Here is a 24,915-nt window from a genome sequence, read left to right as displayed (position 1 = left end):
AGTCTGGTTTTTAAACTCGTTCCCCTCATGGATCAGCTCCTGCCTGGCACCCTACACTGCTCCCTCTGCCTGCAAGTGGCAGGGGGCTCCTTGGGAGTGGGGCTGGATTGCACTAGCTGCAGCCCTACCCTCAGGGACTACAGAATAGTCAACTAATTGCTAAGAATTCACAAAGTTAGTAGACTATTCAATTACCCACTAGCTAACATCCCTAGTATTGGATGCCTGAGGGGCATCCTCTGAGTTTGATTAGCAAGTCTTCATATATTTGTATCACCTTTTGAATTATGAGTTAGATATGTATGGTGTTTGGCTTTAAAATGTGTGCTATGCTTCTAGGTGACAACATTTTGGCATCAGCACTGCCTAGCCTGCTTGAGATTCCTTGATAGACTATCCCCTGTATAATGAACCCACTGAAAGGGTCAGAATTTACACTTTGTGACCCAGCAAGGCATACAGAGGCATGCCGACAGCAAGATAGCTAAGGCTTCCAGGCCACGTGCTGGGCAGCTTGTGTTTGGAACAGAGGAAATACAGTCTGCGTAGCAAAGGGCAGTTGCATCTTCTCCATTTTGTCTTCAGTCCTGCTTTTTACCTCTGGAGCAACTTTTCTACAAAGTTCCACAAGATCCAGCCAAGCTGAGGATGCGTACCAGAGGGACTTTCAAGCCAGCAAACTCACCAGTACTGCTAAGAATGTGATATATGGACACTGAAGTCTTTATATGTAACTGCTTTATCATTTAACAACTCTTATTATAAACCTTTTATTTTAGTTCCTAAAGGAGGGCTGGCAGCATGGTATTTTGGGGAAGATCCAAAACTATATTGACCTGGTAACTTTGCTGGCCTGATGGGGTCAGAAGAACAATGTGTGTACATGAGCAAAGTTTTAAATAACTGGGAGCAAGAGAACTGGAATGAAATAGAGGGGGGTGAGTGGCTTCTTTTTTAAACTTCTTCATAATCAGTGTAGGGGATCAAGAGCAGTTTGTGACTTGAATATTACCCATCAGTCTTGGGAGTATCAGCTCTCCCTTTTGAAGCCTGCCCTGCCCTTGGCATTTCCAGCAAGGGCCACACCAAATACACAGCTATTACAAGAGCTCAATGTGGAGCTATGCAGCTGAGAGAGGCCTTGAAAGAGCACTCTGACAGTCACAGCATTATGGTTTGGTCAATGGTGTTCTACCTGGCTCTGGAGTTTTGGGGGCTATTAGGAACCGTGTAGTACTAATTGTCAAGTGCTAATTATACATTTACAATTACACAGTTTGTCTCACTAATCTTACAAGTAGTGAGTGCTTTCAGCAGTGCTACGTATTCTGCAGGATATATTGTGAAGTAATAAAGATTGTTTACCAAAAAGTAGCTTTTATTCAGAACCAAAGCCAGTGTAAAAAAAAAAAAAAAAAAAAAAAAACAGGGTACAATTTCAAAAACTATAATAAAAACTTCTTAAATAAATTGTTCTGTTACTTTAACAAGGAGACAGAACATTCGTGTCTTTTCAATTCATTTTGGCTTCACAAAACACAGTGGCTCTCACTCTTCAGTGTATGTGAAGATAGATGCTCCTTACTGTCCCATGGCCTGGAGTGGTAGGGGATACAGCTGCATCCCCTGAAGCCACATAAGAAAGTTGAGGGATGGGATGTAGAAAGGTGCTAAAATGGAATTCTCCACTGATTGCCAAGGAAGATGAACCCACGATTGAACATGCAAGTCAATAAGAGTCTGCAGCTGTGTCCAATGAAGAAGGCCATTATGCCCTGATATAACTGCTTCTATCTGCTCTTTTCCTCTCTAGACTGTCTGCAACATTCACCCTCCAGGACCTCTTTTCATGATCCAATGCAGCACTGGCTTGCAGAATCTCTTTGCACATATCCTCTTCTTTCACCTCCTGTCCAGGAATTCCAGGGGTGCATAGGGAGGACCTCTCAACACCACAGCAGCAGCTATAGACAAAACATACAGCAACATCTTAGGTACAGCACAAAGAAAAGTGAAAGTTTAGTTTGATAATGCCCTTCCCTGGGCTCCATGTCTCATTTAAAACTTTCGCAATTATTGATACTGCAGCCTGAATGCACCCGTGCACAGTATTGCCAGCCAAACCCAGCCACGGTGAGTATGGCAGAGCAGAGGCACTAGAAGGGTTGCATAAAAACAACAACTTTTCAGCTTATGTTCCCTTATGCCAAGGGAAAAGGCATTGAGCACTGGTACTGTTTTCTACAGACAGTGGTGATGTTAGTTGGTATCTCATTCCTGAGGGTAACAAAGGCAAAAACAGCACAGCTGCAATTGGCATCCTGGAGTCACCTAGCCCGACATACACTAGCCTGTTCAGCAACTACCATTGCAGTAAAGTCATCAGGACTGGCATGGGAAAATATTTACTACAGAGGAATGGCTGACATCCACAGAAACCTTCAGGAGAGGACTGCTGAGTACCCTCACACAAGTTTGTGAAAGCTCTCTGGAGAATTTCAGGAGTGTCTGTGTACATAAACTGCTCTGCATGCCACTCCTGTTAAATCCATAGGGGAAGAAATAGCAGACAACAGCTTTACCTTTTTTTGGACAGTTACCACTTCTGGTATGAATAAATTAATACCACTTCTGGTATGAATAAATTAAATTAATTACTTGGTATGACAGCACCACATTCTTCTTAGTGATATAGAACTATGACAATCTTAATATTGATTATATGACATCATATTCATACAGGATATGATCTTTGACTTAACCTTAGGCTTAAATTGAAGCAAGGGAGGTTTAGGTTGGATACTAGGAAAGGCTTCCTAACTGTCAAGCACTATAATAAATTGCATAGGGAGGCTGTGGAATATCCACCACTGGAGATTTTTAAAAGCAGATTAAACAAATACTTGTCAGGGACGGTTTAGATAGTGCTTGGTCCTGCCATAAGTACAGGGGACTGGACTTGAAGGAACCTTGAAAGGTCATCCAGTTCTAGTATTCTATAATTATGATTTATTTTACGGAGGATAAGTCATATGAGATGTCACAGAAAAGGTTTGATTTGCTCAGTGTGATTACCTTATTTGTATGCATGTACCATCTTTGCATCTGACTATATTTATTTCAAAAAGTAGAATGCTCACCAGACAAGATGCTTTCATTCTAGATACATGGGTGGGGAAGGGGCTATTGAGAGCAAAGAGGAAAAAATAGCCTTTAGAGGAGAAGCTTCTCTCCCACCCGCTGAGCCTTCCCAAGGACAGTGCAAAAGCCTCCAAGTAATGGCTGCTGTGACTCTACAAAGAGATGTGATGTGACCACACGTCTCTAGACTCCATTGTGAAATGTCAGTACTTTTCCACAGCCCCATCTGGGAACTGAGCTTTGAAACAAATGGTTCCAGCCAGATGCAAAAGAGTTACAAGGCAAGGGAATGTCGTCATCTGGGTGTTCTTTGCTCCCCACCCAAGAATACTTCTGAACACACCTGAGGAACAAAGACTGAACTAGGAAAGTGCTAGACCCAAGCTAAACGTATTTCTAGCCTGTGACTGGAATACCTGGATTCCAAGCTATAACTAGTGCAGCTTGCCACTTCTGAACCCACAGTCTGCTTGAACCAGCATTGAGAGGGAGATTTTGCTATTCAATAATATAATAAATAGATTGGATAAGTTTAGTTTGCATTTGTTTATTTGCTAGGTAATCTACTTTGGTCTGTTTGCGATCACTTAAAATATATCTACTCTAGTTACTAAACGTTTAATTTAAATGAGTTTGGGGGGCATCATAACACAGGAGCAAAAAGTGGTTGCATATGCCTCTCCACATTGGTGGGGGAAGCGAATGTTATGAGCTCATGCTACACAGCTCCCTGTACAGTGCAAGACAGTATACTTGTGTTTATACTCGAGAGGTTACGGGTTCTGTTATGTTGGAATGGGGCACCATTTGTGGATTTAAACATTGCGATGAGAAATGCATTCACACACTTACCGGAGGTTCCTTCCCAGCATCACACTTGCTTCTGTTCAGCTGCTGAGATTGACTAGACTGCAGTGGACTCTCAGACAGATCCCTCATATGTGGCATCGCTGGACCCTCACATGTCCCCCATCCTCCTGGCTGTTCACAGAACTCTGTCTCTCTGGTGCCACTGAGGTATCTACAGTTCTCTGCAGCGTGCTGGTGTGGTCTCCACCAATTCTGACATAGAGCTCACTGTAAACCCAGCAGGTCTGTGCCTTGGTATCAGATGGACCGTTGGCCTCCCTGGCCTTCTGATGTGCCTGCCAGAGTTCCTTGGTTTTCACACGGCATTGTTGTTGTACCACTTCTCCTACATCCCCTGTGCAATTTTCTCATAGATGTTCACGTTTCTACATCTGTTCCGTAGCTGCGTCCACAGAACTGCTGCTCCTCACAGGCCCAAAAGATCCAAAACCCCTGTCTACTTCAGGCAGGAATACATTTGGTGCATGCAGCTAGCATGGTCAGCTGTACACAATAAGGCAGGGCTGCAAGATGTGTTCGCCAAGTTGGGCAATCAGGAAAATGCATTTCAAAAATATGCAGAGTGGGTTCCATTCTCTATGTCCCCTGGACAGTAAAGTTCACATCAGTGACCAGAGGGGGTCAATGTCAAGCACTGTGGGGCACCCTCTCCCCCATTCCTTTATTCCATCAGCATTTGAGAAGATTGGTGTACAAAAAATTTTTTTGGTAAAATCTGCGTATTTAAAGACATTTGTTTGTTTTCAAGGGGAGAGCCTCTGTTTAAGGAACATTTCGTTCAAGTGACTCCAAATTTGGATCACTAACCCTACCCTGCACTCCATAAGGCACAGCAAATTTCAAGACAGGTCAGCTTAAATGCAGATTTTGGAACATTTAGAAATAACTGTTCTTTAAGCAGAAACTCACAACATGCTAGCCACTAGCCATGTATAGCTATTTGGCCAGTTGAGTGTAGCTAGTTTACTATAGCAGTAGCTATACAATATATAGTAGCTACTGCTTTTCTATAAGCATGTCCTCACCACAGATCATGTCTCCTGAAGGCATAGCAGCTCAGAGACATACCTGTCAATTTTAGGACCACTGCTAATGAGTCTAAGTAAGTGGGCTGGAAGTGTCCCATTCTTAGCTTTTGATGTAAAAATGCAGTTAAGAGATTGACAGGCAAGTTTCCCCACCCCCCTTTCTTTTGTGCTGTTTATATAAATATAAATAAATATATTAGGTGTCTTATTTCCACTCCAGTTCATCTGAAGTGCGTTTTACCCACGAAATCTCATAATGCTATATATTTGTTGGCCTCTAAGGTGCCACAGGACTACTCATTTTTAAATTTACAGACTAACACGTCTACCCCTCTGGAACTTTGTCTTTTTAGGGTGTCTATTAGTTTTAATTGTAGGTTTAAGTTAAAGTAAACCAAGTCAGAGGAAGATAAAGCTAGCTTGAATAAATTCAGCACCTCCAGCTCAAAAATTGAGGAACTGGACCTGAACTGCCTTGGCATGCCAGAGGCGAAGTTTGTTCTTTGCCTCTTATCACCAGGTTCTCAAGAAAGGGTGCGAGTATATTAACCAAAACTTTATAGAAATAATACCACATGTATCTTTAGACTAATGCTGAATTTGTAACCCTGGTTTATTTTACCATTTGATTGCTAACTAATGAAAAATTAGTTTAAAATGTTATTAAAATATTAATCTCATTATGAGCATCCTGTCACACACCCCAGAGTCCTTTGCTTATTCAATCCTGATTCTGGGACAAGAACCTTATTTTCTGATCAGATTAACTGGCAAACTTATAGCCTACACTATCCAAATTAATATTGTTAACCTCCTAAATCATGCAACAACGAAGTAGGGCTGTAAAGAGTCTCTGCCCCTATTCTCCCTGCTACTCATCCCCCTATCTCCTTTCTCAGTGTCTCTCCCCCTCACCTTAGCTCCCAATGCCTCTCATCCCTCCCTACCACTCATCCCCTTAATCCTGGTCCCCTCTTGCTAAATCACTTCTGTGCATAGCCCCTCTGTGGGATCTGAGCCCCTCTCCATGCTCCACATGGGAAAGCCAGGATCTGGGCAGGCCACACTGCCACCTAACATTATACTTTCACTTATCCTTCAAGAAATCCATAGGCTACACATTCCCCACCTCATTTCTGACAATTCTCATGACAAGGCTAATCCTGTGCTTCACTTGCTGATAACTGACAATGCAGCATGAAATGAGGTATACGGATTCTCTTTTGCACATCTCTCCTTTGATCACATATACAGAGATCAGGAGTATTTCCCCTCTCCATATTGCCTCGTATTACAATCACAAATCTCCCATACTGGTCCAAGTAACCCCTCCATTATTCAGTACAGCTAGAAGTATCACAGGAAATGTGGCAGAAGTGCATGCAGTGGTTCTTACCACCTGCAAGGAAGGAGTTACGTTTGTGCAGGCATGTACCTTACCAGTATTTCCTGAAGTTCTTAGTACAGTAAAACTCCATTGGTCCGGCATCTGATGGTCCCGCACTCCCGATGGTCCGGCACCATCAGGAACCCGGAAGTGCTCCAGGCAGCCAGACCATTGGAGCTGCTCTGCCCCCGGCTTCTCCGATTCAGCCACTGCTAAAACTGACCAGTGGCTGAATCTGGGAAGCCGGGGTTAGAACAGCTGGGGTGCGGCCGGGTAGGTCCCGTAGCTGTGGGACCAACTCAGCAGCACTCCAGCTGTCCCCGATTCAGCCGCGGCTGACTCCAGGAAGCCAGAGGCAGAGCTGCTCTGCCCTGGCTTCCTGGAATCAGCCCCTGATCAGTTTCAGCAGCAGCTGACTTGGGTACACCTGGGACAGAGCAGCTAGGGTGCTGCAGGGTTGGTCCCCGCAGCACCAAGGTGCAGCGACCAACCCGGCAGCCTCCCAGCTGCTCTGCCCCAGGCGTCCCCAAGAGCAGCTGGGGTGCTGCCGGGTTGGTCTCGCCGCGCCAAGGGTCAGCACTACCAGACCAACCCGGCAGCACTCCAGCTGCTCTGCTGCAGGTTTCCCTGATTCAGCTGCTGCTGAAACTGACCAGCAGCAGCTGAACCAGGGATGCCTGGGGCAGAGCCAGACTATCGGAAGGGGGGGCTATGAGGGGTCTGAGGTGGTATCCCCCCACCCCAGACCCCTCATAGCCCCCCCTTCCAATAGTTCGGCATATCTGATAATCCAGCACCCTCTGAGTCCTAAAGGTGCCGGATTATATTACATTTGTACTGTACTCTTTCCCCTCCATCCCATTACTTCATTCACTTATCTACATTGATGAGCAGTCATCTGTTGAAGTGGGCTTTACCCACAAAAGCTCACGATGTGTGTGTTAGGCTCTTTTTTGAGAAGGAAAGCAAAGTCCTTTTGGGACCCCAATTTTTCAGTAGTGATATCTGTCCCACTCCAAAAACATCTCCATATTCTAGTGACCCTGCCTCAGGAAAAGAAGGCTGTTTGTTTGCAGTAGGGATGTAAAAGGTTAACCAGTAAGCCTCACTTTTAGCAAGTAGCCCACTGAGGCAGCCCCTGTCCATGGCAGCCCAGCCAGGTTCCCTGCCCGCAGGTTATAAGATGGAACTCTGCTACTGAATGGCATAGACTAAGAAAAATACTAAAAAAGAGTGGACATTAAATTGCTAATAGTAAATACTGAAGTATTAAAAGTTAGGGATGCAAAAATCCCATTTAATCATTTAACCACTGAAGGTTATGTTTAACCAGTGAACTGCTTAAATGGAGGCTGCTCCAGCTGGGCTAGATTGCCTCCCCTCCCCCTGTCTGCAGCACGCACCATAGGCTGGGCTGCTGCAAGCGTCCCCTGCCCGCAATGGGCTGTTCTGGCCTCGCCGACACACCATTGGCCCAGAAAGACTAGAGCAGCCCTCTGCCCACAGCAGGTGGGGGGGCTGCTCCAGTCTGGCCCTGCTCCCAGTTAACCATAACTGGTAAGCATGACCCGGTACGGGTGAAGCTTACTGGTTAACCATTCACATCTCTGATAAAAATGCCAGGCTTCAGGGATCAAACTATTTTCTAAGTATTAGGGAGTCAGTGAGAGTTTTAATAGGGAGCAGATTATCTTGCAACTCCCTATTGCAAGCTTTCTTGCACCTTCCTCTGAATTGTGTGGTTCCGGCCTCCATCACAGAACAAACGTTGGATCAGATGGACCATGTGTTTTATCCAGTGTGAGAATTACTATGTTCCTATAATCCAAGCATCTTGCACACTACAAAACAAAAGCTAATACCCCAGCAGAAAGGCTGGCATATCTGCCATGCCCATTCTGGTGCCATTTTAAAGGCAGTGGTGCAGAAAATTCAGACTCAAAAGGTTTGACACCGGAATGGACCATTATGATAATTTATTCCGTCCAGCATGACACCAGCCATAACATTTCACGTATTAATTTCTCAAACCCAAAAACCTGTATTTGAATTTGGAAGAAGATGTCTTGTTAAATGTCCTATTTTGACTGCATTCAGTCAAGTGATAGAGAATCCATCACATTCTTTGTTAAATTGTTCCCAAAGTTAGCTGCTTCTCCACACAAAAGTTTACACTTATTTCCAGTTGAATTTGACTAGCTTCAACTTCCAGTCCCTACTGCTTATTGGGTCTTCTGATGTGTCTGTACAGGCAAACATGAGACTTTATTCCAGAATAAGTATCCTGGTTCCAAAGGTACTTAAATACCAGGTTCAATTCACCTTGTAACCGCCTCTTAAAGTTAAATACATTGAACTAATTTACTCTTGCTGAATTTCAGGTTTTCCAGAATAGCAAAGAGACTAATTTTTGGACTGTCTCGAAATTTTTCCATATTCTTTTTGGAGTGTGGCCAATAGAATGGAACACATTCTAATAATGGTTACAGTGATCCTCCACTCAAAAGTAGTATCTTACAGCTCAATATTTCCATTTATACATCCAAGGATCACATTACTCCTTTTAGCAACAGCGCTGCATTGGGAACTTGTGTCCAGCATGACTCCTAAATTCAGAAGCACTGCTTTTGGATACAGTCCTCCAGCCGGTAAGTATAACCACTTTTCTTTGATCCTATATGTATGATATTGTGTGACTGAATTAAAAACACAGTTTGACACTTGTATTTTCATGTATCAGATTTCAAGCCATTCTAGAAGGCATAACACATCTGCTTATTCTCCACAAATGAAAGGAGAAAATCAGGGTAATTTTGCTTAGCATCCACTTGTAACATCTCAGAGAGGTTACCGGTTTAAATACTTAAATTACGCAATTCAAATATTTCCTTTTCAGACTCGGTCATTTTGAGGTTTGAAATTAAACAAAGGAAATCTCACCCCCCCCTTCAAGAATCTCTCATTAAAACGAGGAATTTAACGGTCTTTCCCCCACACCCCCAAGTCTCTACTATGCCAAATGTTTTCAAACGCCTCGTGCGATCGCTCCACGACCAGGCAGCGCTAGAGCGTCAGCTGCCTCCGGCGGGCGGGGCGATCCCCGAGCGACGGGCGATCTGGGGCGAGTGGCTGCCCCGCCGCGAGCGCTGCCGCAGGGGGCGGGAAAGCCCCGCGCCGCGCGGAGCCCGAGCAGGGGGCTGGGCCGCGCCCAGCGAGCGAGGCCCGGGTCGGACAATCCCCCCCGGCGCGGCGCACTCACCCGGGGCCCCGGGGCCCTCGCCGCCCGCCCTGCGGCCGCCCGCCGGCGCCAGGCTGTTGACGATGTAGTGCGAGACCCGCGAGCTCTCGGACACCGACAGCACGAAGTCCCCGGGGATGGTGCCCGAGTCCCGCACCAGGAAGGTCCCGTGGCGCTGCCCCTGCAGCAGCGACACCGCCTCGGCCCGGCTCAGCCGCCCCCAGTACCAGCTCGCCCGGTCCTCGGCGTCGAACTGCCCGGCCATGGGGGCCGCTCCCGCTGCGGGCCGCCGCCGCCCAAGCCCCCCGCTCGGCTCCGGGCCCCGCCACCCAAAATGGCGGCCCCTGCGCTGACCTCACCTACCAGACGTGACGACAAGTAGCCCGCGAAAAAGGGCGACGGTCCGGAGACGTCATCGTCCCGCGCAGGCCGCGCGGCCATTGGAAGGTCACGAGGGGCGGCCGCCATTTCTCTGCGGCTTTTCGAAGGGGCGCGCGCGGAGAGCCGCCATCGAGGGGAGGGCGTGGAACGGGCCGACTGGCGCGGCGGGTGCACCCGCCATTGGGGGACGGTCGCTGAGGGGGAGCGCGCCGCGGGTGGCAGGAGCAGGAGGAAGGTCCTGAGTACGTGCGGGACTGGACTATGCCGCCATGTGCAGAAGGTCGGCGACAGGCTGATTGGACGCGGGGGGGGGGGGGCGCCGCGCGCCTCTGCGGAAGCTGGCCCCGCCCCCACGCTGCGGGCCGGCTGGTAACGGTCGGTGCGCGCGCCCGGGCGGGAAAAGACGGACTGCAACGGTCTGCGGCGGCCGTTGGTTGTGGCTGAGCGCCTGCGACAGGGCCCAGCAACCCCCCCAGCCCAGGCGCAGAGTTGGGGTAACCGGACCCAGATCTGGAGCAGCCCGCTCCCTCAAGCCGCCCAGCCCGGCCGTGAGGCGCTGGGCTCTGTCTGCACTGCCGGGCTCCGCGGCAAACACGCGCCGGCCGCCAGCGAGCGTCCCCCCGCACGGCCAGGACAGCGCACCTGCGCGTTTCCGGGAGCCCCCAGCGGCCACGCCTGCCTTTGTGCCCAAGAGCTGTAGTGCAAAGAGGAGTTATCCTCGCCCAGAGGAGGCGCTGCCGGCCAAAGCCCTCGGCTCTGTTGAGTTTCTTGCGCAAAGATGTGCTTGAGGTGTGGACACTCCACCGGTTTTTGACCAAACCGGCTGTTTTTGCACAAAAACCTTGTAGTGTAGACAGAGTCTAAGGTGCCACAGGACTGCGTGGTTTGAAAGTTACCCCTCTAAGACCCTATGTCCAGACCACAAAGAAAAGTCAGAAAAAGATACGCAAATTGTGCTTTGCAATTTGCGTATCTTTTTCCGCTTTTTTTTTTTCTTTCTTTCTTTCTTTCTTTCTTTCTTTCTTTCTTTCTTTCTTTCAGAAGAGGCTTCTCTGAAATTTGGCCAACTGCATGGGGCCAAATTTCGGAAAAACCTCCTCTTTCAGAATATCCCTTCTTCCTCATACAATGAGGACTACTGAGATGCCAAAAGAACACGTCTGCTTTTTGGGAAACTGTCCAGAAAAAAGACACGTTCCTTGGATGCGGTATAGCTTTTCCGGGATATCGCCAGTATCCCGGAAAAGCTCTGCAGTGTAGACATAGCCAGAAAGAAGCAGAGTGGTTGCTTCCCTCCAGGTAACAATTATTTACACTGGGTCTGATAGTAAACAAAAGTGTTCTTACTAAGTACACACAGTGGGATTTAAGTCAGTGTTTCTTAAACTGTGTTCCAAGGCAGTCGGAGGTGTGCCACGGAGAACAGAATTAAAAAAGATTTCAGGACCAGGTGGTATGGTCACCTGTTTTTCTAGCACCAACCACCACTTGGGCTTTTAGGACAAATAAGGCTGCTCACAAGTCACTGAGCTGATCACCAAGTCATTAGGCTTCCAGAACACCAGTAATGGCTCTCATTAATACATTTTAAACTATAAACAGACTCACACTTCATATTTCTAACTTCACATACAAGAATGATACACGGACCAAAATAAGATATACAGATCCAGCAAACTGTTACATTATAGGTTTCATGAGGTATTTTGTCTAAAGCACCTTTGACTTATTAATATTTATATTCATAAGCCACATTTCATAAAACAATAAGTGTTTGAATTAAAACCCTTGGCTGCAAATTGGGTAGCTGCAAAAGACTGTCTTTTAAGACAAGGTGAACCATTTTAATCAGGAAGGTGACTGAAGTACATAGCAGTTCCATGTTTGCTGTCTTGTCATTTACTCTGCATGACAAAGCTGTTTTTAAACTGTTGTTGCCCCAGTCAAAAAAACAAAGAGAATGCTAGGAGTCATTAAAAAAGGAATAGAGAATAAGACAGAAAATATCTTAATGCCTCTATATAAAACCATGCTATACCCACATTTTGAATACTAGTTACAGATATGGTCATCTCATCTCCAAAAAGATATACTGGCATCGGAAAAGGTTCAGAAAAGGGCAACAAAAATTATTAGGGGTTTGGAACGGGTCCCATGTGAAGAGAGATTAAAAAGACTCGGACTTTTCAGCTTAGACAAGAGGAGACTTACAAGGGTGAAGGGGGATATGATAGAGGTCTATAAAATAATGACTGGTTTTGAAAAAGTAAATAAGGAAAAGTTATTTACTTATTCCCACAATATAAGAACTAGGGATCACCAAATGAAATTAATGGGCAGTAGGTTTAAAACAAACAAAAGGAAGTTTTTCTTCACTCAGCACACAGTTTAATCTGTGGAACTCCTTGCCAGAGGATGTGGTGAAGGCTAGGACTTTAACAGGGTTCAAAAAAGAGCTAAATAGATTAATGGAGGTTAGGTGCATCAATGGTTATTAGCCAGGAAGAGTAGGAATGGTGTCCCTAGCCTCTGTTTCTCTGGAGGTGGGTGACAGGATGGGGGTGAGAAGCTTGCTTTAAGGCATTTGTTTGACTCTTTAGAGCCAGGTTTTATTAACTTAAGAGAATTAAAAATAACATGCGTTTTCAGCCATTGTGGCTGCCAACACACTTTGGTTAACGGTTTGCTGCTTTTTAGCAATTTGCTGTGGAGTTATTTTCGTTTTCAGGTTAGTAACTTTTTTTCAAAAACACGACAGAGCCTCACACAGAGCTTGCACCAGCACAACCTTTTTCTATCCCTGGATGCCAGGGAGGCCTCCACCCACCCCTCAATGGCAGACCAATCCTGAAGATGCCTGGAGGGATCCATATAAGGATCTCCTCCCATTTCCCTACCAATCTGTTAATAAAATCCCTAACAGTGGTTGCAGTAAAGAGCCCATCAGACTTACCCATGGAGACAGGATGATCTGGCACAACTCTCCCCTGGGATCCTGTTCATAATGCCAGATGTTTGAGAAGAAACAGGCGGCAGAGGAGCAGATAGGGTTAATGGACTACTTTACTGTTGACGCACATTTACCTTGGACCCCCAACACAATGTTGTGAGTGGCAATGATTTGGCACCAGTTAGACTTTATTTATTTTAGTATGTTAATTTGCCCATTTATTACTACTTTACATTAACCCTTATTTAGCTAAATTAACTTCCATACAATTAATATTAATAAGCAGGTGATGAATACAATTATACCTGCCCCTTTTTGTCATTTACTGGTTTTTAATTAAATTAGCATTACATACTGTTTTAATTAGCAGTTTGGGGGGGGGGGGCGCACAGCTTTGACCCTGCAAGTATTTTTGCAGAGCAAGTGTGAAGACTAAGCAAGACACTGTTCAGTGCAACTCTTTCTAGGCCGCAAGGACAAAAGGAAAAAAAGATGCTTAAAGGGCAATGCCTGCTCTAGCTAACCCCCCTGCTGCTGTTGTATTTTTTCCCCAAACAATTGTTTATTCTGGTAGTTTGGCTGTAACACAAGAGACCTACAGGCCACGTCCTGTATGTTGAGCAAGGCAAAGTTGTTAGTTTTGTGTGGGACCCTTCACCCAGAAAGCAGTTAGCTCACATCTGCTTGGGACCTTTTGCCCGGCTCCATGGCGGTGCAAGCGAGGGACTTTGCATGGCACAGGCGCACCCAAGAATGCCCTTGCGTTTCACAGGAACATCGTTACTTAGAAAACCCAACATAACCAGTTGAGACCAGACTGAATAACTGGGTAGGACAGAAATAGTAAATGTGATCGAGAACCACAAAAGGCCCATGGTAATGAATTGACACGTAATAAGTTGAGATCAACGACATACTGACCTGCTGGAAAAAGACACGTCCCCATTAGCAAGGTGAGGAAATAAAAATGAGGGGAAAAGGAAACATCCCCTACTGAATATGCATCCAACATAACAATGTCAGGGTAACAGAATTCAAGTGGCATCCCAGATAAGCGTGGTAGGAGAAGGGGATGGAGTCCGTGGGAGGTGCCAGAAAAAGGCCATTGGTGATGATGGGGAAGACGACAGTTAACACCTCAGATTATTCTAGGCCAGTGGTTCTCAAACTTTTTGGCCCATGGCCCACCTGGCTCAATGCAAACCTTTCCACAGGCCCCCAGTCACTGTTAATTACATAATTACGCCCAAGCCATTTTGCTAGTGCTGCAGCTAGGAAGAATGATTTAATGGAACCAGTAAGAAAGGAAATATTACATTATGAAACCGATTAAGCACCTGAACTTTCTCATGTTAATTTATCAAACTTCATTTAAATAAAGTAAAATATTAAGTCCAACACCAAAGGTTTTAATGTCTGCTAGTTTCACAAACACTCATTACCTTGACTGGACATTGGGCATCTGCTGCTCCAGGGGACTCTGACTGGCCTGCCATGTACAGACGGCTGCTTTCCTCTGGCTGCGGCTCAGCTTCTAATCAAAGGGCTCCCCTTTAGGAGTAGCGGATCTCCCAGGGCAGGGGCAGCACGGCCTCCTGAGCAGAGCCTGGAACCAGGAAGATGCTGGCTCCTCCCTAAGGGGCTGGCCAACACGCTCTCTTCCGGCCTGTTAGTCTACAGCAGGGGTGAGCAATAATTTTTGGTGGGGGGCTACTCCAAGAATTTGGAAAGTGGTCAAGGGCCACACTTCCAGGATACGAATAGAGGAAGTGTGAGGGTCTGGGATGGAGGTGGGGGTAAGGGACTGAGATGCAGGAGAGGATATTGGGATCTGGAAGGGAGTTTGGATGAAGAGGGGGTATAACATGGAGCAGGGAACTGGGCTGCAGGAGAGGATTCTGAGCTGGAAGAGGAGTGCAGGGGTCAGAGGGGGGATGGCAGCTAGAGCTGGGAGGGGCTATAGGTGCAGGAGGTTTGGGTTCCATGGGGTAGAGGTGCAGGAGGCGGACAGAGGGGCTGGGATGCGAGAGGCAGGCTTTGGCCAGGAGGTGATCACCTACATGGCTCCAAGCCAGCTGGTCCCTCAGCCAGGCTTCCTGCTGGCCCCCCTCCTGCATATGCGGGGCCACGTGCTGCTCTGAATACTGCGAGCCTGGGAGGGGAGAAGCTTCTCATGCTGGCCCGGCCCCCAGCACAACCTTGCAGCTCTCACTGGCCTGTTTCCAGCCAATAGGAGCGGTCTGTTGCCCTGGCTGTCGTCTTGTGCCTCAGTTTCCTCCTCTGGAACCACTTCATCTCCTGCTCACACCTGCCCCCGCCGCTCACACCCTCCCCCAGTCACCCTGATCCAGCCCCCGCTGCCCAAGCCTCATCTCCGCTCCCGCTTCTGCCCACGGCCCCCAGCAGGTCCCAGTCTGACCCGCTTCAACACAGATGAGCCCAGCCACAGCCCCCACTGAAACTGGTGGGAGCCCCAATCCCCCCACCCTCCATCAGCCATTGCAGGGCCAGCGGCACAGGGGGGAGGTAGAGCCCGCTGCCTGCTCTCCCAGCAGCCAGTGTGGGGCGCAGTGCCTTCTGCTGCTTGGGCGAAAGGACGCTTTCGGCATTACGGCGTCCCTTGGCAGGGCGCGGCGGAAACGGAAATTGGTGAAGAGGAAGTGACATCAGCGAGGAAGCCATCTCTGCGACGAGAGGGGACCAAGCTTGTTCTGGGGGAGTCCCAGACCCGCCCCGCACATCAGAGCCCCTCCCCCGTTCTCCAGGCTGCTATTTGAAACCCACCAGCTTCTAAAAGCCCCGCCCCAGCCTTGCGGGAGTGATGACTGGACCCAGGCTTCAACTGATGCCAGGGGACAAATGATGAGAAAGCGGGTCGGGGTGGGGTCGGGGTTTAAATCGAGGGAGCCGGACTGGGCCCCCGAGCAGAGAACCCCGGACAGCGCCCACGGCTCCTCGGCTGTCCAGGGAGCCAGCGCACCTGCCCAGAGGAACGCTGGGAGAAGCAGGGCCCATGCTCGGCTGGCCTCCTCCTCCTGGCGCTGCGTACGGCGGCTTTCGCCAGGGCCAGGCGGAGGGGGACGAGGGCTCGCAACTGGGGGGCCACGGCGGGGTGGGCGTAAATGCAAGGGGGAGGGAAAAGGGCAGCCAGAGCCTCAGCAGGAGCCGGGAGAGGGGCTGCAACAGGGCACAGCGAGGCAGGCGGGTGCCAGGCTGTTCCTACGCCGCAGAAGGGGCAGGCGTCTGGGAGGGGGTGAACCGTGCCAAGTACACGCCCGTGCTCACAGCTCCGTGGAGGAGCAACCAACTGATGTCCCCGAAGGGGCGCCGGGCCATGCACACCTGCCCTGGTTGCAGGGCGGGGGGGGGGGGGTGGAGGCTGCTTGGCTCCTGTGGGGGGCAGGGCAGGGCTGGGGTGCTTACTTCCTCCAGCCTCACCTTCACCATCCATGCAGCCCTGGGGGGGAGGGAGCAGCGCCCAGCAAGCGCCTGCCCATCTGGGAATGGTGCCCTCGCTGTGCCCTCAGCTGGGGCCCACAAATGATTAATCCAACATGTTGGGAGCTCCCCCTGCAGCCTCCCTTCCTCCCCACACAGCCACCGCCACGCGGCCCCACAGCCACCGCCACGCGGCCCCGCAGCCACCGCCACGCGGCCCCGCAGCCACACCGCCACCGCCACGCGGCCCCGCAGCCCCGCAGCCACCGCCACGCGGCCCCGCAGCCACACCGCCACGCGGCCCCGCAGCCACACCGCCACCGCCACGCGGCCCCGCAGCCCCACCGCCACCGCCACGCGGCCTACTGGAAATGCCACTTACTGCTTGGTAACCTTCCCCACGGTGCTCTGATACAGAGCAGGGGCCCGCTGCCGGTCCCCAGGGGAATGCATGAGCCTGGCCCAGCCAGTCTAACCTGAGAAAGGGGAGGGCCTGCGGCCTGGCCTGGGGACAGGGGGTGCCACGGAGGGGAGCCGATTCCTAGCTACTGGCCCAGGGAAGAGCCACGGCTGGCGGAGGGGCGGGGTGCCCTTGGCTGCTCTCCGAGGCGCAGGGGAGGAGGGCCACAACGGGGATTTCCTGAGCCTGTTGAACAGGGCCCTGCCTGCAACCGTCAGGAGACGGAGTCTCGCAGGTGGCCTGGTCTCAGCAGGCCGGAGGAGCGGGCCCGCTCTGCCTCAGTCAGGCCAGGGGCGGCTCAGGGAGGCCAGGAGGTCACAGTCAAAATCTGCAAAGGCACCGGAAGGTCCCAGGGCTGTCGCCTCCGCTTGCCGCGCAGCCACAACGCACGGCACCGGCTGCTTCTGCAGGAGCTCGGCGTCGAAGCTCACGCCCCGGAAGAAGAGGTGGCTCTCGAAGTGGTGGAGGTAGCGCGGGCGGCGCAGGGGGTTCCGGCAGAGGAGCTGGGGAGGGAGAACCCGCCAGTGAGAAGGGGCTGCATGTGCAGGAGACAGGCTCGGGCCGGGAAAGGGGAGGGACCAGGCGGGGCCGGGGAGCCGAGGTGCAGGAGGGCGGGAGGCACCTACCTCGCTGAGCAGGAGAGAGAGCCCCCGGCTCAGGCAGCCTGGGCTCTCGTAGCTGCAGCGGTTCACGCTCGCCAGCATGGCCAGGTGGTCTCGCTCTGGAGGAACCGGGAACTGGGGGCAACAGGGCAGGGTGATCAGGGCCTGGGAGGAAGCGTTTCCAAAGTGCAGCAGAGGGTGCGGCCTCCCCCTGCTGCCTCTGCACAGGCCTGGCCCCAAGATCCAGGCTGCAGCGTGAGCACCGCACGCCGGCCGCACGCACCCACCCACCCGACCCTCTGTGCTTCCAGCCCTCAGCTGGCCAGAGGCTCTCGGGGCTCCAGCCCTTCCCTGGGCTGTTGCACAAGAGCCACAATGCAGTCCCTGGCCCGGGAGGGGCAGGGAACCGGGCAGCAGACTGGCCGTGCTGGGGGGGCTGCAGACTGGAGGCAGCCTTCGCAGCAAGACGCCCGGTGACCCGGCCAGCAGCCTCTGGGAGAGGCAGGGAAGACGAGTTTCTCCTTCCCACTGCCCAGTGGGGCTCCGTGGCCTCGGAGGGCCCCATGCAGGAGGGATGCTGCCCCGACTCCTCCCCTCCCTACCACAGAGAATCTGCCCCCTCAGGCTCTCGCCAGCCCTGTCGCCTCACCTGCCCTGCAGCCAGGGTAAAAAGCAGGACGCCCAGCGACCACCAGTCCGCAGAATGGCTGTAGGGGCCTCCGCTCAGCACTTCCGGGGCTGCCGGTGCCAAGCAAGAGAGAGTCAGGGTCCACGCTGGGCCCGGCCCTCCGCCCCGCCCGCCCCCCCGCCCGGCCCCCTGCCCGGCCCCGCCAGGCCCCCCGCCCGGCCCCGCCAGGCCCCCCTCCCGGCCCCGCCAGGCCCCCCGCCCCGCCCCGCTTACCCATGTACTGCAGGGTCCCGCAGATGGTGGACGCCCGCTCCCCTCGGCGCAGGTGGCGGGAGAGGCCGAAGTCTGTCAGCTTCACGTGCCCTGGGCGCACACGCGGCGTCAGTGCCCTGCCAGAGCCTGCCCGGCACCCCGCCAGCCTGGCTGCCCTCCCAGCCCCCGCCCTGCCCAGATGCTGGCAGCACAGGCCGCCCCAGCCCCCGCCGCCCCGGGCTACGTACCTCGTTCATCCAGGAGGATGTTCTCCATCTGGAAAGGAGAGAGGCCAGAGGTCACATGGCTTCCCCACCCAGGGAGGGCGCCTGCCCAGGCCCCACACAGCGGCCAGTGTGAGGAGACCAGCCCTCTCCAAGCCACCCAGGTCCCGCCACGGGCTGGGTCAGGCCTCGGGCAGCACTCGCCAAACTAGTGGGGGAAAGAGCAGCCGCCCACTTGCTCCCCCTCCCTGCGGAGCAGGAGAACCAGCTGCCACCCCACCCGACGAGCGTCTGGGTGGGGAGGGAAAGGACCCCCAGCGTCCGGCGGACTGGCACCCAGCCGCCGGGAGCACGTACCTTCACGTCACGGTGCATAATGCCCAGGTCGTGCAGATAACCTGGAGGAGGAGAAAGGAGGAGGAGGGTCACCAGAGCCCCACCGGGCACGGCTGGAGGAGCCACAGGCCTGGCCCAGCATCTGGGCTCTCGTCGCTTCTGAGGATCCAGAAGAAGCTGTGACGCCCTCAACTCCGGCCCCTCTACCCTGAGCCTCCGTCCCAGGCCCGGGGATCCCTGGGCAGCCCCAGCCACACGGCCCCAGGGGAACCCCAGGGACGGTCTGGTGCAGCCCAGGCGCCTCCGCGGGTCACTCACCCAGCACCAGAACCAGCTCGGCTGCAAAGAGGCGAATGGAGGCTTCTGTCAAGCGCCCCGCGGCGGCCCAGAGCGAGTACAGGTCTCCGGTGCTGCAGTACGTGCACACTGCAAGGGGGCAAGACGGACAGACCGACGTTACGGCTCGCAGGTGGAGGGCCAGGGCGTCAGGCAAACACCATCTGCTCCCCATTCCTGCAGATCAGAGACCTCCGCAGACCCTGCCTCCACGGCCCCAGGCTGATCACGGCAGCGGGCTGCTCCCCTTCGCAGCCAGAGGGCCAGGAGGACGGAGCCAGGCCGGGGCCTCTCTCCTGCTCGGACGACCCAGCCCGGGGGAGGAGAGCGCGCTGCAAAGCGGCTCCTTATCCGCAGGCATCGGGAGCACCAGAGCCACTGAGGGGGAGCAAGAGGCTTCATGTCGGTCACACGTGGGGGGGGTCTACGCTAGGGGAGCCCCGGGGGGCAGGTGGTGACTCACTAATGAAGAGATGCCGCTGTCCCTGCCAGCTGTCCCCTAAGCAGTGAACAAATGGGTGGCTGACCTGCCTCTGGGGACAGAAAAACAGGACTCATGAGAACGGGAGCTGGGGCAGGGGGACAGTCAGGGAGGAGAGGGGGCTGGGGCAGGGGGACAGTCAGGGAGGAGAGGGGGCTGGGGCAGGGGGACAGTCAGGGAGGAGAGGGGGCTGGGGCAGGGGGACAGTCAGGGAGGAGAGGGGGCTGGGGCAGGGGGACAGTCAGGGAGGAGAGGGGGCTGGGGCAGCAGGAACAGGAAGGCTCAGTCCCTCTCACCAAGCATCCGAACCCGCCACCTCGGGACACAGCCCCACCCCCACGGCATCTCAGAGGAGCCAGCTGCCCCCGATCCTCGGAGGGGCACTGGGCAAGTGCTCCTCCCAACGCCGCCCCTCCGGAGGGAGCCGCCCGCCCCTCCAGCGCGCCCCACGCCGGGCCGCAGCTACCTGGATGCTGACTTCCTCCTTGCACTGCTTCAGGGTGTCCCGCCGCAGCACCTCCCCTTTGGGGACCACCTGCGAGAGAGGGAATCGTGGGCCTGGCGAGCTAGCCGGGAGAGCGGGCCAGGCCCAGGGAAGGGGGCTGTGTCTGAGGGGCACCCACCTTCACAGCAAAGACCTTCTCCTGCCCGCAGTCCAGCACCTTCAGCACCGTCCCGAAGGAGCCTTTGGCAACAAAGCCCAGAATCTACAGGGAAGGAGCCAGAGCGGGGGACGGGGGTGAGTGCTCCTGCCCGTACGGCCTGGGCCCTCCGCTAGGACAAGCCCTGGGCGTCTCCTGGCCGGAGCCCCGAAGCAGGCTGGGTGGGAAGGCGTCCCCTCGGATCTAGACGGGACCCCAACGGCTGGGGGGCAGGCCCCTGCCGGGGGGCACGTCCTCGCTCCAGCACTTGGCTCAGAGAGGAAAGGCCGGTTGTTGCCCAGGGCTGGAGGCAGGAGGCCTCGCGAAGCTTGTGGCTGTGGTGTCCAGCACTGCTGGGCTCCCCGACTCCAGCTCGGGACCTGGGGCCGCCGAGGGCCCTGCCCTAGCCAGGACTCATTCCAAGCCCCCATTGGGCCAGCCCCGCACCTTGAGCTCCTGCTGTCCCACCGGAGGCCGGACGGGGAACTCCGGGAGGAAGAGCGAGACGAACTGCGGGATTGGCCACTCCGACGCCACCTTCTCCGCCAGCCGGGGCAGCTGCTCGCCGGGGCACCGCTGCGGCTGCGCCCTCCTCCTCGCGCCCCAGCAACGCTCCAGCCCCGACACTGGGCCCCCGATGCCAGCCACGAGGCTCCTCCAGCGCCGCACCCAGGGCAGCTCAGCTACCAAGCCCCTGCCCTGCGAAGCCAGGGAACTGTGAGCCCCCTGCAGCCAGCTCTGGGGCAGAGCCGGGCCCCTCGCAGCGGTGTGGAACAGGGAATCGCAAGCCCCCCCTGCAGCCAGCTCTGGGGCAGGGCCAGGCCCCTCACAGCGGTGTGGAACAGGGAATCGCGAGCCCCCCCCTGCAGCCAGCTCTGGGGCAGGGCCGGGCCCCTCGCAGCGGTGTGGAACAGGGAATCGCGAGCCCCCCCCTGCAGCCAGCTCTGGGGCAGGGTCGGGTCCCCGGCAGTGGCGTGGAATAGGGAACCGCGACCCCCCCCTCTCTGCAGTCAGCTCTGGGGCAGGGCCCCCCGCAGCGGCGTGGAACAGGGAATCGCGACCCCCCCCCCAGCGGCGTGGAACAGGGAACCGCGACCCCCCCCGCAGCGGCGTGGAACAGGGAACCGCGACCCCCCCCGCAGCGGCGTGGAACAGGGAACCGCGACCCCCCCCGCAGCGGCGTGGAACAGGGAACCGCGACCCCCCCCCCGCAGCGGCGTGGAACAGGGAATCGCGACCCCCCCCCCGCAGCGGCGTGGAACAGGGAATCGCGACCCCCCCCCCGCAGCGGCGTGGAACAGGGAATCGCGACCCCCCCCCCGCAGCGGCGTGGAACAGGGAATCGCGACCCCCCCGCAGCGGCGTGGAACAGGGAACCGCGACCCCCCCCGCAGCGGCGTGGAACAGGGAACCGCGACCCCCCCCGCAGCGGCGTGGAACAGGGAACCGCGACCCCCCCCCCGCAGCGGCGTGGAACAGGGAATCGCGACCCCCCCCCCGCAGCGGCGTGGAACAGGGAATCGCGACCCCCCCCGCAGCGGCGTGGAACAGGGAATCGCGACCCCCCCCCCGCAGCGGCGTGGAACAGGGAATCGCGACCCCCCCCGCAGCGGCGTGGAACAGGGAATCGCGACCCCCCCGCAGCGGCGTGGAACAGGGAACCGCGACCCCCCCCGCAGCGGCGTGGAACAGGGAACCGCGACCCCCCCCGCAGCGGCGTGGAACAGGGAACCGCGACCCCCCCCCCAGCGGCGTGGAACAGGGAACCGCGACCCCCCCCGCAGCGGCGTGGAACAGGGAATCGCGACCCCCCCCGCAGCGGCGTGGAACAGGGAACCGCGACCCCCCCCCCAGCGGCGTGGAACAGGGAACCGCGACCCCCCCCCAGCGGCGTGGAACAGGGAATCGCGAGCCCCCCCCTGCAGCCAGCTCTGGGGCAGGGCCGGGCCCCTCGCAGCGGTGTGGAACAGGGAATCGCGAGCCCCCCCCTGCAGCCAGCTCTGGGGCAGGGTCGGGTCCCCGGCAGTGGCGTGGAATAGGGAACCGCGACCCCCCCCTCTCTGCAGTCAGCTCTGGGGCAGGGCCCCCCCCAGCGGCGTGGAACAGGGAATCGCGACCCCCCCCCCAGCGGCGTGGAACAGGGAACCGCGACCCCCCCCGCAGCGGCGTGGAACAGGGAACCGCGACCCCCCCCGCAGCGGCGTGGAACAGGGAATCGCGACCCCCCCCGCAGCGGCGTGGAACAGGGAACCGCGACCCCCCCCCCGCAGCGGCGTGGAACAGGGAATCGCGACCCCCCCCGCAGCGGCGTGGAACAGGGAATCGCGACCCCCCCCCCGCAGCGGCGTGGAACAGGGAATCGCGACCCCCCCCCCGCAGCGGCGTGGAACAGGGAATCGCGACCCCCCCCCCGCAGCGGCGTGGAACAGGGAACCGCGACCCCCCCCGCAGCGGCGTGGAACAGGGAACCGCGACCCCCCCCGCAGCGGCGTGGAACAGGGAATCGCGACCCCCCCCCCGCAGCGGCGTGGAACAGGGAATCGCGACCCCCCCCCCGCAGCGGCGTGGAACAGGGAATCGCGACCCCCCCCGCAGCGGCGTGGAACAGGGAATCGCGACCCCCCCCCCGCAGCGGCGTGGAACAGGGAATCGCGACCCCCCCCGCAGCGGCGTGGAACAGGGAATCGCGACCCCCCCCCCGCAGCGGCGTGGAACAGGGAATCGCGACCCCCCCCCCGCAGCGGCGTGGAACAGGGAATCGCGACCCCCCCGCAGCGGCGTGGAACAGGGAACCGCGACCCCCCCCGCAGCGGCGTGGAACAGGGAACCGCGACCCCCCCCCCGCAGCGGCGTGGAACAGGGAACCGCGACCCCCCCCCCGCAGCGGCGTGGAACAGGGAATCGCGACCCCCCCGCAGCGGCGTGGAACAGGGAATCGCGACCCCCCCGCAGCGGCGTGGAACAGGGAATCGCGACCCCCCCCCCGCAGCGGCGTGGAACAGGGAATCGCGACCCCCCCCCCGCAGCGGCGTGGAACAGGGAACCGCGACCCCCCCGCAGCGGCGTGGAACAGGGAACCGCGACCCCCCCCGCAGCGGCGTGGAACAGGGAACCGCGACCCCCCCCCCAGCGGCGTGGAACAGGGAACCGCGACCCCCCCCGCAGCGGCGTGGAACAGGGAACCGCGACCCCCCCCCCGCAGCGGCGTGGAACAGGGAACCGCGACCCCCCCCCCCAGCGGCGTGGAACAGGGAACCGCGACCCCCCCCGCAGCGGCGTGGAACAGGGAACCGCGACCCCCCCCCCCGCAGCGGCGTGGAACAGGGAACCGCGACCCCCCCCCCGCAGCGGCGTGGAACAGGGAACCGCGACCCCCCCCCCAGCGGCGTGGAACAGGGAATCGCGACCCCCCCCGCAGCGGCGTGGAACAGGGAACCGCGACCCCCCCCCCCCCAGCGGCGTGGAACAGGGAACCGCGACCCCCCCCGCAGCGGCGTGGAACAGGGAATCGCGACCCCCCCCCCCCGCAGCGGCGTGGAACAGGGAACCGCGACCCCCCCCCAGCGGCGTGGAACAGGGAACCGCGACCCCCCCCCCCGCAGCGGCGTGGAACAGGGAACCGCGACCCCCCCCCCAGCGGCGTGGAACAGGGAACCGCGACCCCCCCCCAGCGGCGTGGAACAGGGAACCGCGACCCCCCCCCAGCGGCGTGGAACAGGGAACCGCGACCCCCCCCCAGCGGCGTGGAACAGGGAACCGCGACCCCCCTCCCGCAGCGGCGTGGAACAGGGAATCGCGACCCCCCCCCCGCAGCGGCGTGGAACAGGGAACCGCGACCCCCCCCCAGCGGCGTGGAACAGGGAACCGCGACCCCCCCCCCGCAGCGGCGTGGAACAGGGAACCGCGACCCCCCCCCCAGCGGCGTGGAACAGGGAACCGCGACCCCCCTCCCGCAGCGGCGTGGAACAGGGAACCGCGACCCCCCCCCCGCAGCGGCGTGGAACAGGGAACCGCGACCCCCCCCCCGCAGCGGCGTGGAACAGGGAACCGCGACCCCCCCCCAGCGGCGTGGAACAGGGAACCGCGACCCCCCCCCAGCGGCGTGGCACTGACACGTGGGCGGCATCGCGCCGAGACCGCCCGGCCCCGCCACAGACCTTGAGGGGCCCCGTCGGGGCCTGGGGGTCGCTGCTGGCCGCGCCCATCGCGCCTCCTGCCCCGGCCGCTAATCCCCCGCCGGCCCGGTTACGTAACAGCCCGCCCGTGCCCTGCACAATGCAAATAGCGCCCCGCCCACTCATGCATAATGCAAACGAAACCCCGCCCCCATGCATAGCGCAACTAGCGACCTGACCCCGCCCCCCACCGTGCCATGCTGGCCCCGCCCATTTGCGTGTTCCCTGCTCCTCGTGCCGCCCCCTCCCCGCCCCAGGGCTGCTCTATTCAGGACCTGGGCCCAGGGCTGCAGCCATGGGGGGGGGGGCCAGCCATGGGGGGGGCCTGGCCATGGGGGGCGGTGCCA

General features: G+C 56.5%; 2 protein-coding genes across 2 annotated transcripts in view; both read right to left on the bottom strand.

The window, feature by feature from the left end:
* CRK (CRK proto-oncogene, adaptor protein) overlaps nt 1–10,020 on the bottom strand; it is a 30,460-nt gene extending 20,440 nt beyond the window's left edge. The window contains exon 1 of the mRNA XM_075904504.2: nt 9,686–10,020. Within this exon, the coding sequence (XP_075760619.1) occupies nt 9,686–9,929 (244 nt within the window). The 5' untranslated portion in view covers nt 9,930–10,020. The remainder of the gene's footprint in view (nt 1–9,685) is intronic.
* Nucleotides 10,021–10,373: 353 nt separating this feature from the next.
* Nucleotides 10,374–24,677, bottom strand: RSKR (ribosomal protein S6 kinase related). Its single transcript, XM_075904503.2, has 12 exons — nt 24,551–24,677; nt 20,841–21,092; nt 20,376–20,459; nt 20,219–20,287; nt 19,735–19,804; nt 19,254–19,361; nt 18,957–18,997; nt 18,624–18,651; nt 18,397–18,486; nt 18,145–18,233; nt 17,520–17,630; nt 10,374–17,396 (listed from the first exon to the last, which is right to left on the bottom strand). The coding sequence occupies exons 1-12, from the start codon at nt 24,596–24,598 to the stop codon at nt 17,172–17,174; spliced, it is 1,215 nt and encodes a 404-aa protein (XP_075760618.1). The 5' UTR covers nt 24,599–24,677; the 3' UTR covers nt 10,374–17,171.
* Between the last annotated feature and the right edge of the window lie 238 nt (nt 24,678–24,915).

Source organism: Pelodiscus sinensis, chromosome 21 (genome assembly GCF_052426305.1).
Source record: "Pelodiscus sinensis isolate ZL-2025 chromosome 21, ASM5242630v1, whole genome shotgun sequence".
In the NCBI taxonomy this organism is placed as follows: domain Eukaryota; kingdom Metazoa; phylum Chordata; order Testudines; family Trionychidae; genus Pelodiscus; species Pelodiscus sinensis.
The sequence above is the reverse complement of the archived record's forward strand: the minus strand, read 5'-3'. Positions and strand labels throughout refer to the sequence as shown.

Excerpts from the sequence above, each read along its gene's own strand:
- RSKR (XM_075904503.2), bottom strand. The coding sequence starts at position 24,598 with ATGGGCGCGGCCAGCAGCGACCCCCAGGCCCCGACGGGGCCCCTCAAG. Across the intron at positions 21,093-24,550 it reads CCCCGACGGGGCCCCTCAAG|GGCAGGGGCTTGGTAGCTGA; the intron begins GTCTGTGGCGGG and ends CTGGCTTCGCAG. Across the intron at positions 20,460-20,840 it reads TGGGACAGCAGGAGCTCAAG|ATTCTGGGCTTTGTTGCCAA; the intron begins GTGCGGGGCTGG and ends CCTTCCCTGTAG.